Raw genomic sequence first — 16,536 nt, 5'->3', positions numbered from 1 at the left:
TTATTTGTATTTTTCTCAATTTCGATTGATTCTCTAATTAGTCTTGGCCAGTAATAATTCGCTTCTGCATAACACTTCCACGTTATCAAAATTAGTTGAATGCCCTTGTTGGCAAGCATGCTCTGTCACTGTTGACAGCTGTGTTTGAGATGTAATTACCAGTCAACATCTCATTTGGGTCATTATTTTGTACCTTATACTGTATGAGATTTCTGATAATTTACATAACCAATACATTTTTCACTTTATTTACGTAGATCGCTCGAATGCCAACGCGAGTGTTTAGTGTTGATGGCGAGTTTAGTAATTAGTCGTACGTACGGTACAAAAAAGTTTTCCTCTAAAAAAAAAAAAATCTCTCTCCGCCTTGGAGCCAATCACAGTCGAGTGTCTCGCCTGTCACGTGACGCGGCGGTTTGTTTTTCCCGCCAAATTTTCTGGCTCCTCCCCCTCCTCGCTGGCGGCCATTTTAGAGTCGTGAGGGGGACAAGATGGCGGCCTCGACCATGACGACGATTCGACAGCGGTGCGTGGCACCACTTTCACTATTACTCACTCACTATCACTTACTCTTACACTGACTCACACTCACTAGCTCACTCTCTTACACTCACTATCACTCACTTACACTCTCACTCACTCACCACTCTTACACACAATCACACACTCACTCACACACTCTCACTCACTCTGACAATCTCACACTGACACACTCACACTAACAATCTCACACTCACTCACAATCACAATCTCACACTCACTCACTCACACTGACACACACAATCTCACACTCACTCACTCACACTCTCACTCACTCACAATCTCACACTCACTCACAATCTCACACTGACACACACAATCTCACACTCACTCACTCACACTCTCACTCACTCACAATCTCACACTCACTCACTCACAATCTCACACTGACACACACAATCTCACACTCACTCACTCACACTCTCACTCACTCACAATCTCACACTGACACACACAATCTCACACTCACAATCTCACACTCTCACTCACTCACAATCTCACACTGACACACTCACACTGACACACTCACTGACAATCTCTCACTCACTGCCCCAACACAATGAAGGCTGCACATGGGCAGGGCCGGATTAAGATTGTGTAGGCCCCTGGACTACTAGATGCTGTGCCCCCCCCCCCCCCAGTAATATTTACGAAAGGAAAACAAAGTTAAAGAAAAAAAATAAAATGTTTTTATTTTTTACTTTTCTCTTAATATCTTTATAATTCTTTAATTAGTAAAAGGTATGGCATTTTATTATTTAATTATTACAAATTATAATAACATCTTTTTTATTGGTTCGTTAGGTAAAGTCACGTAGATGAAAAAATATGTATTTTTTACAAGGCTAACAAGAAATAATATTCATCATTCACGAATGAAATTACTTTTCACTTAATCTCTGGAGGTCTATACTTTTTGGTTCTTTAGGTAAAGTCACGTAGATGAAAAAATATAATAAAATGTATTTTTTACAAGGCTAACAAGAAATAATATTCATCATTCACGAATGAAATTACTTTTCTCTTATTATCTGGAGGTGTATACTCTTTGGTTCTTTAGGTAAAGTCACGTAGAAGGGAAATAATAAAATAATATGAATATAAAACAATTAAAATTCTCATGACGTTTCGATTGCAACACAAGCAATCATCATCAGGTATAAATTAAATAGAAAACAAATCTAGTATACTTAGAAATGTAATGTAATATAACAGAGAGTCGGATAACATAACAGTCAACATCCTACCTGGTTGATTACGTTCTTCCTGAGAATGCTAAATTTGAGAGAGAGATTTAATCTCTCAACCAGATAGGGTGTTGACTGTTATGTTATCCGACTCTCTGTTATATTACATTACATTTCTAAGTATACTAGATTTGTGTTTCTATTTAATTTATACCTGATGATGATTGCTTGTGTTGCAATCGAAACTTTGTATGCTAGTATTTAATTTAAGTTATTATTTTATCTTTATACGTGACTTTACCGAAAGAACCAAAGAATAATTCCTGCAGTCACGAAAGCTCCAAATTAAGTGTAAGGTATATTTGCAGAGTCGATCGCATGGAGAAGCCCTCGACAGAGCGCCGTGCTAAAAGGCATCAATGCGACCGGTGTCCCTACAGCACGGATCGCCCTGGACACATGAAGCTGCATGAGAGAACGCACACGGGCGAAAAGCCATTCAAGTGCACCGTGTGTGGGAAGGCTTTTGTATGTTCATCAAATTTTCGAGTTCACGAAAGAATACACACGGGTGAGAAGCCCTACAAGTGCACTGTGTGCATGAAGGCATTTGGTCGTTCAGAACCTCTTCAAAATCACGAGAGAACGCACACGGGTGAGAAGCCCTACAAGTGCACCGTCTGTGGGAAGGCATTCATCTACTCAAACTATCTTCGGATTCATCGGAGAACGCACACAGGCGAAAAGGCATTCAAGTGCACCGTGTGTGGGAAGGCATTTGTCTATTCAAACTATCTTCGAGTTCACGAGAGAACGCACACGGGCGAAAAGCCCTACAAGTGCACTGTGTGTGGGAAAGGGTTTGCTGCGTCAGGACAACGAAAGAAGCATGAGAAGATCCACGAGAGGGTGAAATCTACTTGCGATGGTCAAAGTGCTGCTCCCATGAGTCCATCTCTCATAAAACAAGAACCGGAAGAAACTGACAACTTCGCTACGTGGCCAGGAGTGATGAAGTGTGAAGAAGAGATAACGGTGAAGCGTGAAGGTCAGGGTTCGACTCCAGGAGGCGACCTCCTGGTGGATGGAGTGGACGTGAAGCAGGAGGATGAGAATCGAGATTGTCGCTTGTGATGACCCCGTCGTTTTTGAAAAAGGGGTCACTTCAGCTTTGTCGGCATTACCGGGAAAAAAAAATGTGTTCGTTTAGTAAACTGGAAAAGGACTTTGGCCATATTCCAGGGATCCATTTGTGCGCCGTTTTCTTTTTTTTTGGGGGGGGGGGGGGGGGAGTTAAAGATCGCGTAAATATATATACTGTATACCCGGTGCGGTTTGTAAACATTGCCCCCTAGGGGGACAAATGCGTTCAGCCGTATTGCTGGCCACCCACCCACTCACTAGTGTATAATGTAACATAGAGACCCATAGACTCACAAAGAGACCCATAGACTCATAACGCAGACCAATAGATTCATCACGCAGATACCCATAGACTAATCACACATACACATAGACTCACACAGAGACCCATAGACTCACAAAGAGACCCATAGACTCGTCACGCAGACCAATAGATTCATCACGCAGATACCCATAGACTAATCACACGTACACATAGACTCACACAGAGACCCATAGACTCACAAAGAGACCCATAGACTCGTCACGCAGACCAATAGATTCATCACGCAGATACCCATAGACTAATCACACATACACATAGACTCATCATTTAGAGACCCATAGACTCACAAAGAGACCCATAGACTCATAACGCAGACCAATAGATTCATCATGCAGATACCCATAGACTAATCACACAAATCCATAGACTCATCATTTAGAGACCCATAGACTCACGCAGAGCCATAGACTCGTCATACAGAGACCCATATACTCACAGACCCATAGACTCCCACAGAGACCCATTGTAATTTTAATAATTGCATTGTGAAAATTCGAAAGTTTTCAGAAATGTTGATTGTGCAATGTAATGTTAGATGTGTCATTACAAAAACGTGTTTGTTGTGTGTGTTATTATTGTTATTTGAAGTTTTCGTGACTGCAGGAATCCATACTCTTTGGTTCTTTCAGTAAAGTCACGTTTCGGGCGCAACCCATTTTATTTTATACCTACGTGACTACCGAAAGAACCAAAGAGTATTATTGTTGTGATTTATATTCTTGACTAATATGTATGTTTATGATTATTTGCGATTATGCACAAAGTGTATCGCGACTTGTTACTGGCTCTCTAGTTGTCTAGGGGTTTGCAATGTCAATCGTGACGACATCGATGAATCTCGCTTCAACATTCAAACGCGGCGTGTCGGGCCCAGCACGCTGCCTGTAGAGCAGCCTCGGACAGCAGCCTGCACGTGACCACACCCCCCTCTCCCCTGGCCTCTCCACCAAATACAACGTCAAGTCACTGGGCTTAACCAACAACTTTTACAGCCTGTCGCTCGGGCACTCTATCGGTGTGCGACGACTCAAATCTCCACCTGTTCCACGTCTCAGCTCACAACTCTTAGCTTAGTGCAGTACGACTTCTCCAAGTCCTTCACTCTGCAAGTGACTCGAAAATGAAAAAGCGTCGAGGAAAACTTTCAGCAATACTTAAGTCTGCCTCGGCAAGAACTCAAATCTTAACTACTCGGCGCTTTTCTCCCGGCAAAGCTCAACTTATGGATGATTGCGAGAACTGTACCTCAATGCACGTGATGAATGACGTCACAAAGCAGTCCTTAAAGAGCCTCAATGCACGTGGTGAATGACGTCACAAAGCAACCCTTAAAGAGCCTCAATGCACGTGATGAATGACTGTCACAAAGCAGTCCTTAAAGAACCTCAATGCACGTGATGAATGACGTCACAAAGCAGTCCTTAAAGAGCCTCAATGCACGTGATGAATGACGTCACAAAGCAACCCTTAAAGGGCCTCAATGCACGTGATGAATGACGTCACAAAGCAACCCTTAAAGAGCCTCAATGCACGTGATGAATGACTGTCACAAAGCAGTCCTTAAAGAACCTCAATGCACGTGATGAATGACGTCACAAAGCAACCCTTAAAGGGCCTCAATGCACGTGATGAATGACGTCACAAAGCAGTCCTTAAAGGGCCTCAATGCACGTGATGAATGACGTCACAAAGCAGTCCTTAAAGGGCCGCATGCGGCTCCGACGCGTCAGGCTGCCAACCCCCTGGGTCTTGTCAATTGCAGCCTGCGCAATTGTAAGTCTTGGTCATGTAACTTACTAACTGTTCACTATATATTTCACCAGGCAAGGCCCACTGAGATAGAGAGCTCTTTTTTCCGAAAGCGACCTCGCCGAATGAGGTGGCTTGTCACGTGGACTTCTATAGCAGCGGCCAATGCACATGGAGGGGAAAAGCCGGAGGGTGCCGGGAAAAAAATCCACACAACCATGGGGAGAGAAATATGCAAACTCCAAACATACAGCAGCAGGCGACGTCAGGGTCGAGATCAAACCCACGACCTCCTGTACACCAGGCGAGGTGATCAACATCTGCTAGCCACCATGATGATGAGAGACACTCAAACTCCAAACATACAGCAGCAGGCGACGTCAGGGTCGAGATCAAACCCACGACCTCCTGTACACCAGGCGAGGTGATCAACATCTGCTAGCCACCATGATGATGAGAGACACTCAAACTCCAAACATACAGCAGCAGGCGTCGTCTGGGTCGAGATCAAACCCACGACCTCCTGTACACCAGGCGAGATAGTCAACATCTGCTAGCCACCATGATGAGAGACACTCAAACTCCAAACATACAGCAGCAGGCGTCGTCAGGGTCGAGATCAAACCCACGACCTCCTGTACACCAGGCGAGATAGTCAACATCTGCCAGCCACCATGATGATGAGAGATACTCAAACTCCAAACATACAGCAGCAGGCGTCGTCAGGGTCGAGATCAAACCCACGACCTCCTGTACAACATCTCTCATTGTCTGGGATTGAACCCACGACCTCCTGTAGACCAGGCGAGGTAGTCAACATCTCTCAGTGTCTGGGATTGAACCCACGACCTCCTGAGTACCAGGCGAGGTAGTCAACATCTCTCAGTGTCTGGGATTGAACCCACGACCTCCTGTAGACCAGGCGAGGTAGTCAACATCTCTCAGTGTCTGGGATTGAACCCACGACCTCCTGTAGACCAGGCGAGGTAGTCAACATCTCTCAGTGTCTGGGATTGAACCCACGACCTCCTGTAGACCAGGCGAGGTAGTCAACATCTCTCAGTGTCTGGGACTGAACCCACGACCTCCTGTAGACCAGGCGAGGTAGTCAACATCTCTCAGTGTCTGGGATTGAACCCACGACCTCCTGTAGACCAGGCGAGGTAGTCAACATCTCTCATGTCTCAGGGATTGAACCCACGACCTCCTGTAGACCTGGTAAGGTAGTCAACATCTCTCAGCTGTCAGGGATTGAACCCACGACCTCCTGTAGACCAGGCGAGGTAGTCAACATCTCTCAGTGTCTGGGATTGAACCCACGACCTCCTGTAGACCAGGCGAGGTAGTCAACATCTCTCAGTGTCTGGGATTGAACCCACGACCTCCTGTAGACCAGGCGAGGTAGTCAACATCTCTCAGTGTCTGGGATTGAACCCACGACCTCCTGTAGACCAGGCGAGGTAGTCAACATCTCTCAGTGTCTGGGATTGAACCCACGACCTCCTGTAGACCAGGCGAGGTAGTCAACATCTCTCAGTGTCTGGGATTGAACCCACGACCTCCTGTAGACCAGGCGAGGTAGTCAACATCTCTCAGTGTCTGGGATTGAACCCACGACCTCCTGTAGACCAGGCGAGGTAGTCAACATCTCTCAGTGTCTGGGATTGAACCCACGACCTCCTGTAGACCAGGCGAGGTAGTCAACATCTCTCAGTGTCTGGGATTGAACCCACGACCTCCTGTAGACCAGGCGAGGTAGTCAACATCTCTCAGTGTCTGGGATTGAACCCACGACCTCCTGTAGACCAGGCGAGGTAGTCAACATCTCTCAGTGTCTGGGATTGAACCCACGACCTCCTGTAGACCAGGCGAGGTAGTCAACATCTCTCAGTGTCTGGGATTGAACCCACGACCTCCTGTAGACCAGGCGAGGTAGTCAACATCTCTCAGTGTCTGGGATTGAACCCACGACCTCCTGTAGACCAGGCGAGGTAGTCAACATCTCTCAGTGTCTGGGATTGAACCCACGACCTCCTGTAGACCAGGCGAGGTAGTCAACATCTCTCAGTGTCTGGGATTGAACCCACGACCTCCTGTAGACCAGGCGAGGTAGTCAACATCTCTCAGTGTCTGGGATTGAACCCACGACCTCCTGTAGACCAGGCGAGGTAGTCAACATCTCTCAGTGTCTGGGATTGAACCCACGACCTCCTGTAGACCAGGCGAGGTAGTCAACATCTCTCAGTGTCTGGGATTGAACCCACGACCTCCTGTAGACCAGGCGAGGTAGTCAACATCTCTCAGTGTCTGGGATTGAACCCACGACCTCCTGTAGACCAGGCGAGGTAGTCAACATCTCTCAGTGTCTGGGATTGAACCCACGACCTCCTGTAGACCAGGCGAGGTAGTCAACATCTCTCAGTGTCTGGGATTGAACCCACGACCTCCTGTAGACCAGGCGAGGTAGTCAACATCTCTCAGTGTCTGGGATTGAACCCACGACCTCCTGTAGACCAGGCGAGGTAGTCAACATCTCTCAGTGTCTGGGATTGAACCCACGACCTCCTGTAGACCAGGCGAGGTAGTCAACATCTCTCAGTGTCTGGGATTGAACCCACGACCTCCTGTAGACCAGGCGAGGTAGTCAACATCTCTCAGTGTCTGGGATTGAACCCACGACCTCCTGTAGACCAGGCGAGGTAGTCAACATCTCTCAGTGTCTGGGATTGAACCCACGACCTCCTGTAGACCAGGCGAGGTAGTCAACATCTCTCAGTGTCTGGGATTGAACCCACGACCTCCTGTAGACCAGGCGAGGTAGTCAACATCTCTCAGTGTCTGGGATTGAACCCACGACCTCCTGTAGACCAGGCGAGGTAGTCAACATCTCTCAGTGTCTGGGATTGAACCCACGACCTCCTGTAGACCAGGCGAGGTAGTCAACATCTCTCAGTGTCTGGGATTGAACCCACGACCTCCTGTAGACCAGGCGAGGTAGTCAACATCTCTCAGTGTCTGGGATTGAACCCACGACCTCCTGTAGACCAGGCGAGGTAGTCAACATCTCTCAGTGTCTGGGATTGAACCCACGACCTCCTGTAGACCAGGCGAGGTAGTCAACATCTCTCAGTGTCTGGGATTGAACCCACGACCTCCTGTAGACCAGGCGAGGTAGTCAACATCTCTCAGTGTCTGGGATTGAACCCACGACCTCCTGTAGACCAGGCGAGGTAGTCAACATCTCTCAGTGTCTGGGATTGAACCCACGACCTCCTGTAGACCAGGCGAGGTAGTCAACATCTCTCAGTGTCTGGGATTGAACCCACGACCTCCTGTAGACCAGGCGAGGTAGTCAACATCTCTCAGTGTCTGGGATTGAACCCACGACCTCCTGTAGACCAGGCGAGGTAGTCAACATCTCTCAGTGTCTGGGATTGAACCCACGACCTCCTGTAGACCAGGCGAGGTAGTCAACATCTCTCAGTGTCTGGGATTGAACCCACGACCTCCTGTAGACCAGGCGAGGTAGTCAACATCTCTCAGTGTCTGGGATTGAACCCACGACCTCCTGTAGACCAGGCGAGGTAGTCAACATCTCTCAGTGTCTGGGATTGAACCCACGACCTCCTGTAGACCAGGCGAGGTAGTCAACATCTCTCAGTGTCTGGGATTGAACCCACGACCTCCTGTAGACCAGGCGAGGTAGTCAACATCTCTCAGTGTCTGGGATTGAACCCACGACCTCCTGTAGACCAGGCGAGGTAGTCAACATCTCTCAGTGTCTGGGATTGAACCCACGACCTCCTGTAGACCAGGCGAGGTAGTCAACATCTCTCAGTGTCTGGGATTGAACCCACGACCTCCTGTAGACCAGGCGAGGTAGTCAACATCTCTCAGTGTCTGGGATTGAACCCACGACCTCCTGTAGACCAGGCGAGGTAGTCAACATCTCTCAGTGTCTGGGATTGAACCCACGACCTCCTGTAGACCAGGCGAGGTAGTCAACATCTCTCAGTGTCTGGGATTGAACCCACGACCTCCTGTAGACCAGGCGAGGTAGTCAACATCTCTCAGTGTCTGGGATTGAACCCACGACCTCCTGTAGACCAGGCGAGGTAGTCAACATCTCTCAGTGTCTGGGATTGAACCCACGACCTCCTGTAGACCAGGCGAGGTAGTCAACATCTCTCAGTGTCTGGGATTGAACCCACGACCTCCTGTAGACCAGGCGAGGTAGTCAACATCTCTCAGTGTCTGGGATTGAACCCACGACCTCCTGTAGACCAGGCGAGGTAGTCAACATCTCTCAGTGTCTGGGATTGAACCCACGACCTCCTGTAGACCAGGCGAGGTAGTCAACATCTCTCAGTGTCTGGGATTGAACCCACGACCTCCTGTAGACCAGGCGAGGTAGTCAACATCTCTCAGTGTCTGGGATTGAACCCACGACCTCCTGTAGACCAGGCGAGGTAGTCAACATCTCTCAGTGTCTGGGATTGAACCCACGACCTCCTGTAGACCAGGCGAGGTAGTCAACATCTCTCAGTGTCTGGGATTGAACCCACGACCTCCTGTAGACCAGGCGAGGTAGTCAACATCTCTCAGTGTCTGGGATTGAACCCACGACCTCCTGTAGACCAGGCGAGGTAGTCAACATCTCTCAGTGTCTGGGATTGAACCCACGACCTCCTGTAGACCAGGCGAGGTAGTCAACATCTCTCAGTGTCTGGGATTGAACCCACGACCTCCTGTAGACCAGGCGAGGTAGTCAACATCTCTCAGTGTCTGGGATTGAACCCACGACCTCCTGTAGACCAGGCGAGGTAGTCAACATCTCTCAGTGTCTGGGATTGAACCCACGACCTCCTGTAGACCAGGCGAGGTAGTCAACATCTCTCAGTGTCTGGGATTGAACCCACGACCTCCTGTAGACCAGGCGAGGTAGTCAACATCTCTCAGTGTCTGGGATTGAACCCACGACCTCCTGTAGACCAGGCGAGGTAGTCAACATCTCTCAGTGTCTGGGATTGAACCCACGACCTCCTGTAGACCAGGCGAGGTAGTCAACATCTCTCAGTGTCTGGGATTGAACCCACGACCTCCTGTAGACCAGGCGAGGTAGTCAACATCTCTCAGTGTCTGGGATTGAACCCACGACCTCCTGTAGACCAGGCGAGGTAGTCAACATCTCTCAGTGTCTGGGATTGAACCCACGACCTCCTGTAGACCAGGCGAGGTAGTCAACATCTCTCAGTGTCTGGGATTGAACCCACGACCTCCTGTAGACCAGGCGAGGTAGTCAACATCTCTCAGTGTCTGGGATTGAACCCACGACCTCCTGTAGACCAGGCGAGGTAGTCAACATCTCTCAGTGTCTGGGATTGAACCCACGACCTCCTGTAGACCAGGCGAGGTAGTCAACATCTCTCAGTGTCTGGGATTGAACCCACGACCTCCTGTAGACCAGGCGAGGTAGTCAACATCTCTCAGTGTCTGGGATTGAACCCACGACCTCCTGTAGACCAGGCGAGGTAGTCAACATCTCTCAGTGTCTGGGATTGAACCCACGACCTCCTGTAGACCAGGCGAGGTAGTCAACATCTCTCAGTGTCTGGGATTGAACCCACGACCTCCTGTAGACCAGGCGAGGTAGTCAACATCTCTCAGTGTCTGGGATTGAACCCACGACCTCCTGTAGACCAGGCGAGGTAGTCAACATCTCTCAGTGTCTGGGATTGAACCCACGACCTCCTGTAGACCAGGCGAGGTAGTCAACATCTCTCAGTGTCTGGGATTGAACCCACGACCTCCTGTAGACCAGGCGAGGTAGTCAACATCTCTCAGTGTCTGGGATTGAACCCACGACCTCCTGTAGACCAGGCGAGGTAGTCAACATCTCTCAGTGTCTGGGATTGAACCCACGACCTCCTGTAGACCAGGCGAGGTAGTCAACATCTCTCAGTGTCTGGGATTGAACCCACGACCTCCTGTAGACCAGGCGAGGTAGTCAACATCTCTCAGTGTCTGGGATTGAACCCACGACCTCCTGTAGACCAGGCGAGGTAGTCAACATCTCTCAGTGTCTGGGATTGAACCCACGACCTCCTGTAGACCAGGCGAGGTAGTCAACATCTCTCAGTGTCTGGGATTGAACCCACGACCTCCTGTAGACCAGGCGAGGTAGTCAACATCTCTCAGTGTCTGGGATTGAACCCACGACCTCCTGTAGACCAGGCGAGGTAGTCAACATCTCTCAGTGTCTGGGATTGAACCCACGACCTCCTGTAGACCAGGCGAGGTAGTCAACATCTCTCAGTGTCTGGGATTGAACCCACGACCTCCTGTAGACCAGGCGAGGTAGTCAACATCTCTCAGTGTCTGGGATTGAACCCACGACCTCCTGTAGACCAGGCGAGGTAGTCAACATCTCTCAGTGTCTGGGATTGAACCCACGACCTCCTGTAGACCAGGCGAGGTAGTCAACATCTCTCAGTGTCTGGGATTGAACCCACGACCTCCTGTAGACCAGGCGAGGTAGTCAACATCTCTCAGTGTCTGGGATTGAACCCACGACCTCCTGTAGACCAGGCGAGGTAGTCAACATCTCTCAGTGTCTGGGATTGAACCCACGACCTCCTGTAGACCAGGCGAGGTAGTCAACATCTCTCAGTGTCTGGGATTGAACCCACGACCTCCTGTAGACCAGGCGAGGTAGTCAACATCTCTCAGTGTCTGGGATTGAACCCACGACCTCCTGTAGACCAGGCGAGGTAGTCAACATCTCTCAGTGTCTGGGATTGAACCCACGACCTCCTGTAGACCAGGCGAGGTAGTCAACATCTCTCAGTGTCTGGGATTGAACCCACGACCTCCTGTAGACCAGGCGAGGTAGTCAACATCTCTCAGTGTCTGGGATTGAACCCACGACCTCCTGTAGACCAGGCGAGGTAGTCAACATCTCTCAGTGTCTGGGATTGAACCCACGACCTCCTGTAGACCAGGCGAGGTAGTCAACATCTCTCAGTGTCTGGGATTGAACCCACGACCTCCTGTAGACCAGGCGAGGTAGTCAACATCTCTCAGTGTCTGGGATTGAACCCACGACCTCCTGTAGACCAGGCGAGGTAGTCAACATCTCTCAGTGTCTGGGATTGAACCCACGACCTCCTGTAGACCAGGCGAGGTAGTCAACATCTCTCAGTGTCTGGGATTGAACCCACGACCTCCTGTAGACCAGGCGAGGTAGTCAACATCTCTCAGTGTCTGGGATTGAACCCACGACCTCCTGTAGACCAGGCGAGGTAGTCAACATCTCTCAGTGTCTGGGATTGAACCCACGACCTCCTGTAGACCAGGCGAGGTAGTCAACATCTCTCAGTGTCTGGGATTGAACCCACGACCTCCTGTAGACCAGGCGAGGTAGTCAACATCTCTCAGTGTCTGGGATTGAACCCACGACCTCCTGTAGACCAGGCGAGGTAGTCAACATCTCTCAGTGTCTGGGATTGAACCCACGACCTCCTGTAGACCAGGCGAGGTAGTCAACATCTCTCAGTGTCTGGGATTGAACCCACGACCTCCTGTAGACCAGGCGAGGTAGTCAACATCTCTCAGTGTCTGGGATTGAACCCACGACCTCCTGTAGACCAGGCGAGGTAGTCAACATCTCTCAGTGTCTGGGATTGAACCCACGACCTCCTGTAGACCAGGCGAGGTAGTCAACATCTCTCAGTGTCTGGGATTGAACCCACGACCTCCTGTAGACCAGGCGAGGTAGTCAACATCTCTCAGTGTCTGGGATTGAACCCACGACCTCCTGTAGACCAGGCGAGGTAGTCAACATCTCTCAGTGTCTGGGATTGAACCCACGACCTCCTGTAGACCAGGCGAGGTAGTCAACATCTCTCAGTGTCTGGGATTGAACCCACGACCTCCTGTAGACCAGGCGAGGTAGTCAACATCTCTCAGTGTCTGGGATTGAACCCACGACCTCCTGTAGACCAGGCGAGGTAGTCAACATCTCTCAGTGTCTGGGATTGAACCCACGACCTCCTGTAGACCAGGCGAGGTAGTCAACATCTCTCAGTGTCTGGGATTGAACCCACGACCTCCTGTAGACCAGGCGAGGTAGTCAACATCTCTCAGTGTCTGGGATTGAACCCACGACCTCCTGTAGACCAGGCGAGGTAGTCAACATCTCTCAGTGTCTGGGATTGAACCCACGACCTCCTGTAGACCAGGCGAGGTAGTCAACATCTCTCAGTGTCTGGGATTGAACCCACGACCTCCTGTAGACCAGGCGAGGTAGTCAACATCTCTCAGTGTCTGGGATTGAACCCACGACCTCCTGTAGACCAGGCGAGGTAGTCAACATCTCTCAGTGTCTGGGATTGAACCCACGACCTCCTGTAGACCAGGCGAGGTAGTCAACATCTCTCAGTGTCTGGGATTGAACCAACGACCTCCTGTAGACCAGGCGAGGTAGTCTACATCTCTCAGTGTCTGGGATTGAACCCACGACCTCCTGTAGACCAGGCGAGGTAGTCAACATCTCTCAGTGTCTGGGATTGAATCCACGACCTCCTGTAGACCAGGCGAGGTAGTCAACATCTCTCAGTGTCTGGGATTGAACCCACGACCTCCTGTAGACCAGGCGAGGTAGTCAACATCTCTCAGTGTCTGGGATTGAACCCACGACCTCCTGTAGACCAGGCGAGGTAGTCAACATCTCTCAGTGTCTGGGATTGAACCCACGACCTCCTGTAGACCAGGCGAGGTAGTCAACATCTCTCAGTGTCTGTGATTGAACCCACGACCTCCTGTAGACCAGGCGAGGTAGTCAACATCTATCAGTGTCTGGGATTGAACCCACGACCTCCTGTAGACCAGGCGAGGTAGTCAACATCTCTCAGTGTCTGGGATTGAACCCACGACCTCCTGTAGACCAGGCGAGGTAGTCAACATCTCTCAGTGTCTGGGATTGAACCCACGACCTCCTGTAGACCAGGCGAGGTAGTCAACATCTCTCAGTGTCTGGGATTGAACCCACGACCTCCTGTAGACCAGGCGAGGTAGTCAACATCTCTCAGTGTCTGGGATTGAACCCACGACCTCCTGTAGACCAGGCGAGGTAGTCATCATCTCTCAGTGTCTGGGATTGAACCCACGACCTCCTGTAGACCAGGCGAGGTAGTCAACATCTCTCAGTGTCTGGGATTGAACCCACGACCTCCTGTGTACCAGGCGAGGTAGTCAACATCCCTCAGTGTCTGGGATTGAACCCACAACCTCCTGTACACCAGGCGAGATAGTCAACATCTGCTAGCCACCATGATGATGAGAGACACTCAAGCTCCAAACATACAGCAGCAGGCGTCGTCAGGGTCGAGATCAAACCCACGACCTCCTGTACACCAGGCGAGATAGTCAACATCTGCTAGCCACCATGATGATGAGAGACACTCAAGCTCCAAACATACAGCAGCAGGCGTCGTCAGGGTCGAGATCAAACCCACGACCTCCTGTACTATCCACCGTGGTTCCCCTCCGATGTTATAATCTCGTGGATAAATGAGGAGTCCTGTAATGCTCTGCGAGTTCTTCTGAATGGTCACATGGCCTGTCGGTAGCTAGGGACGAGCTTATCGGGTATCTCAATAAAGCTGTCGTATTTTTGGGGAACATCGGGGCCGCCGCTCGCTCCGACAAACGCAACTCCCTCGTGGTCTCTCGACTTCTCGACTCGACAAAATCAACTGGAACTTCGCCTGATGGGGCGGGCGAAACGGAGATTGCGCGCTCACCCGGGATGCAAAGCTGCCAAGGGCACCGAATATTTCACATCTTGAGAAGGAGCTTCGCGGATGTTGAAGTTCATCATCTTGGTTCTTTCGGTAAAGTCACGTAGAAGGGAAGTAATGAAATAATAAAAATAAAACATGTTTTATTTTTATTATATAAAACATGTTTTATTGTTATTATTTTATTACTTTCCTTCTACGTGACTTTACCGAAAGAACCAAGAAGATGAATTCCTGCAGTCACGAAAGCTTTAAATCAAGATGTTGAAGTTATGTTTAATGATAGAATATAGTATTGTCATCAGTATGACGTACCTACGCCAAGTTTGTAGTCGATACGACATTGTGAAGACGGTTAAAAGTGAGTTTCAAGATTTGAGGATACAACAACAGACGGAGTGAGTGACATAAAAGCGTGTAAAATGTTTAAAAATATGTTTTGGATGTTTTATGATAGAATATCACTTTGGGAAGTGGGTAAAATTTGACTTATTAGAGATGTTTTTTGGAGGATACAACAGACTTAGTTAAATAAAAGCGTGTAATAAAAAGATGATGTCACTCCCCAATCTGTGTGTGCTTTTACATCGCACGGGGCGGTGTTTGTGCAATGCGTTTGGCGAGTTTAATGTAATCATCACACGCACCCACCCATCATTGCATTATTTATTAACGAGCTTTAATATAATTTCTGCCTTTTGTTCAACCATCTGAGGTCGCTGGGTTTCATTATAAGTGTTAATGGACTTGATTTGAACTGTATCACAGATAGTCATAATCTTTGGGTTTTTTCGGTAAAGTCACGTAGGTAAAAAATTTAAATTAATAAAAGTAAAATAAAATAAAAATCACGACGGTTCCACCTGAAGACGGAAGCTTGTGTTGCCTCCGAAACATTGTGATTTTTATTTTATTTTTTATTTTACTTTTATTAATTTTAATTCTTAACCTACGTGACTTTACCGAAAAAACAAAAGAATATGAATCCTTGCAGCCACGAAAGCTTCAAATCTAGAATGTATCACGGATCTTTGCGATTTATTTCTTGCTTTATGACCTTTAACAATGAGGCCCCCATTGAGATACAGCACATTCATGTGTGTTGTGTGTTATTATTGTGATTTGAAGTTTTCGTGACTGCAAGAATCCATACTCTTTGGTTCTTTCGGTAAAGTCACGTGGGGTATAAAATAAAATAAATCGCGACGTTTGGGGCGCAACACATTTTATTTCATACCTACGTGACTACCGAAAGAACCAAAGAGTATTGTTGTGTTTATGATTATTTGCGATTATGCACAAAGTGTATCGCGACTTGTTACTGGCTCTCTAGTTGTCTAGGGGTTTGTATTGTTAATCGTGACGACATCGATGAATCTCGCTTCAACATTCAAACGTAGGTCTACAATCTTGTCGCTGACATCCTTGGAGAGCTCTTTGGTCTTGGCCATGGTGGAGAGTTTGGAATCTGATTGATTGCTTCTGTGAACAGGTGTCTTTTATACAGGTAACAAGCTGAGATTAGGAGCACTCACTTTAAGAGTGTGCTCCTAGGAGACGTGACGTCATCGCACTGAACGGCACACCTGACGTCACGTCCCCATTTTACTCCTCTACACAAATAATGAAATTTGATTTAAGTCTGACAACATTGATGTATCACATCGTGATGTGAGTGAAAATAACACCATTGGGTTTCACAATAGCTTTGTGTCTTTCTGTATGCTGAGCGTCTTTGGTCTTGGACATGGTGGAGAGTTTGGAATCTGATTGATTGCTTCTGTGAACAGGT

At 48.8% G+C, this 16,536-nt stretch overlaps 1 protein-coding gene across 1 annotated transcript; it reads left to right on the top strand.

The window, feature by feature from the left end:
* The first annotated feature begins 474 nt into the window (after window positions 1-474).
* Window positions 475-4,661, top strand: LOC133362867 (zinc finger protein 627-like). The gene is made up of 2 exons (XM_061581810.1): window positions 475-526; window positions 2,096-4,661. The coding sequence occupies exons 1-2, from the start codon at window positions 492-494 to the stop codon at window positions 2,859-2,861; spliced, it is 801 nt and encodes a 266-aa protein (XP_061437794.1). The 5' UTR covers window positions 475-491; the 3' UTR covers window positions 2,862-4,661.
* The last annotated feature ends 11,875 nt before the right edge of the window (window positions 4,662-16,536 follow it).

The sequence above is a fragment of the Lethenteron reissneri genome, unplaced genomic scaffold (genome assembly GCF_015708825.2).
Source record: "Lethenteron reissneri isolate LAM-NWPU_2019-01 unplaced genomic scaffold, ASM1570882v1 scaffold_1630, whole genome shotgun sequence".
In the NCBI taxonomy this organism is placed as follows: Eukaryota; Metazoa; Chordata; class Hyperoartia; order Petromyzontiformes; family Petromyzontidae; genus Lethenteron; species Lethenteron reissneri.
Note: the sequence above shows the minus strand (reverse complement) of the source record. Positions and strands in the feature narration are given on the sequence as shown.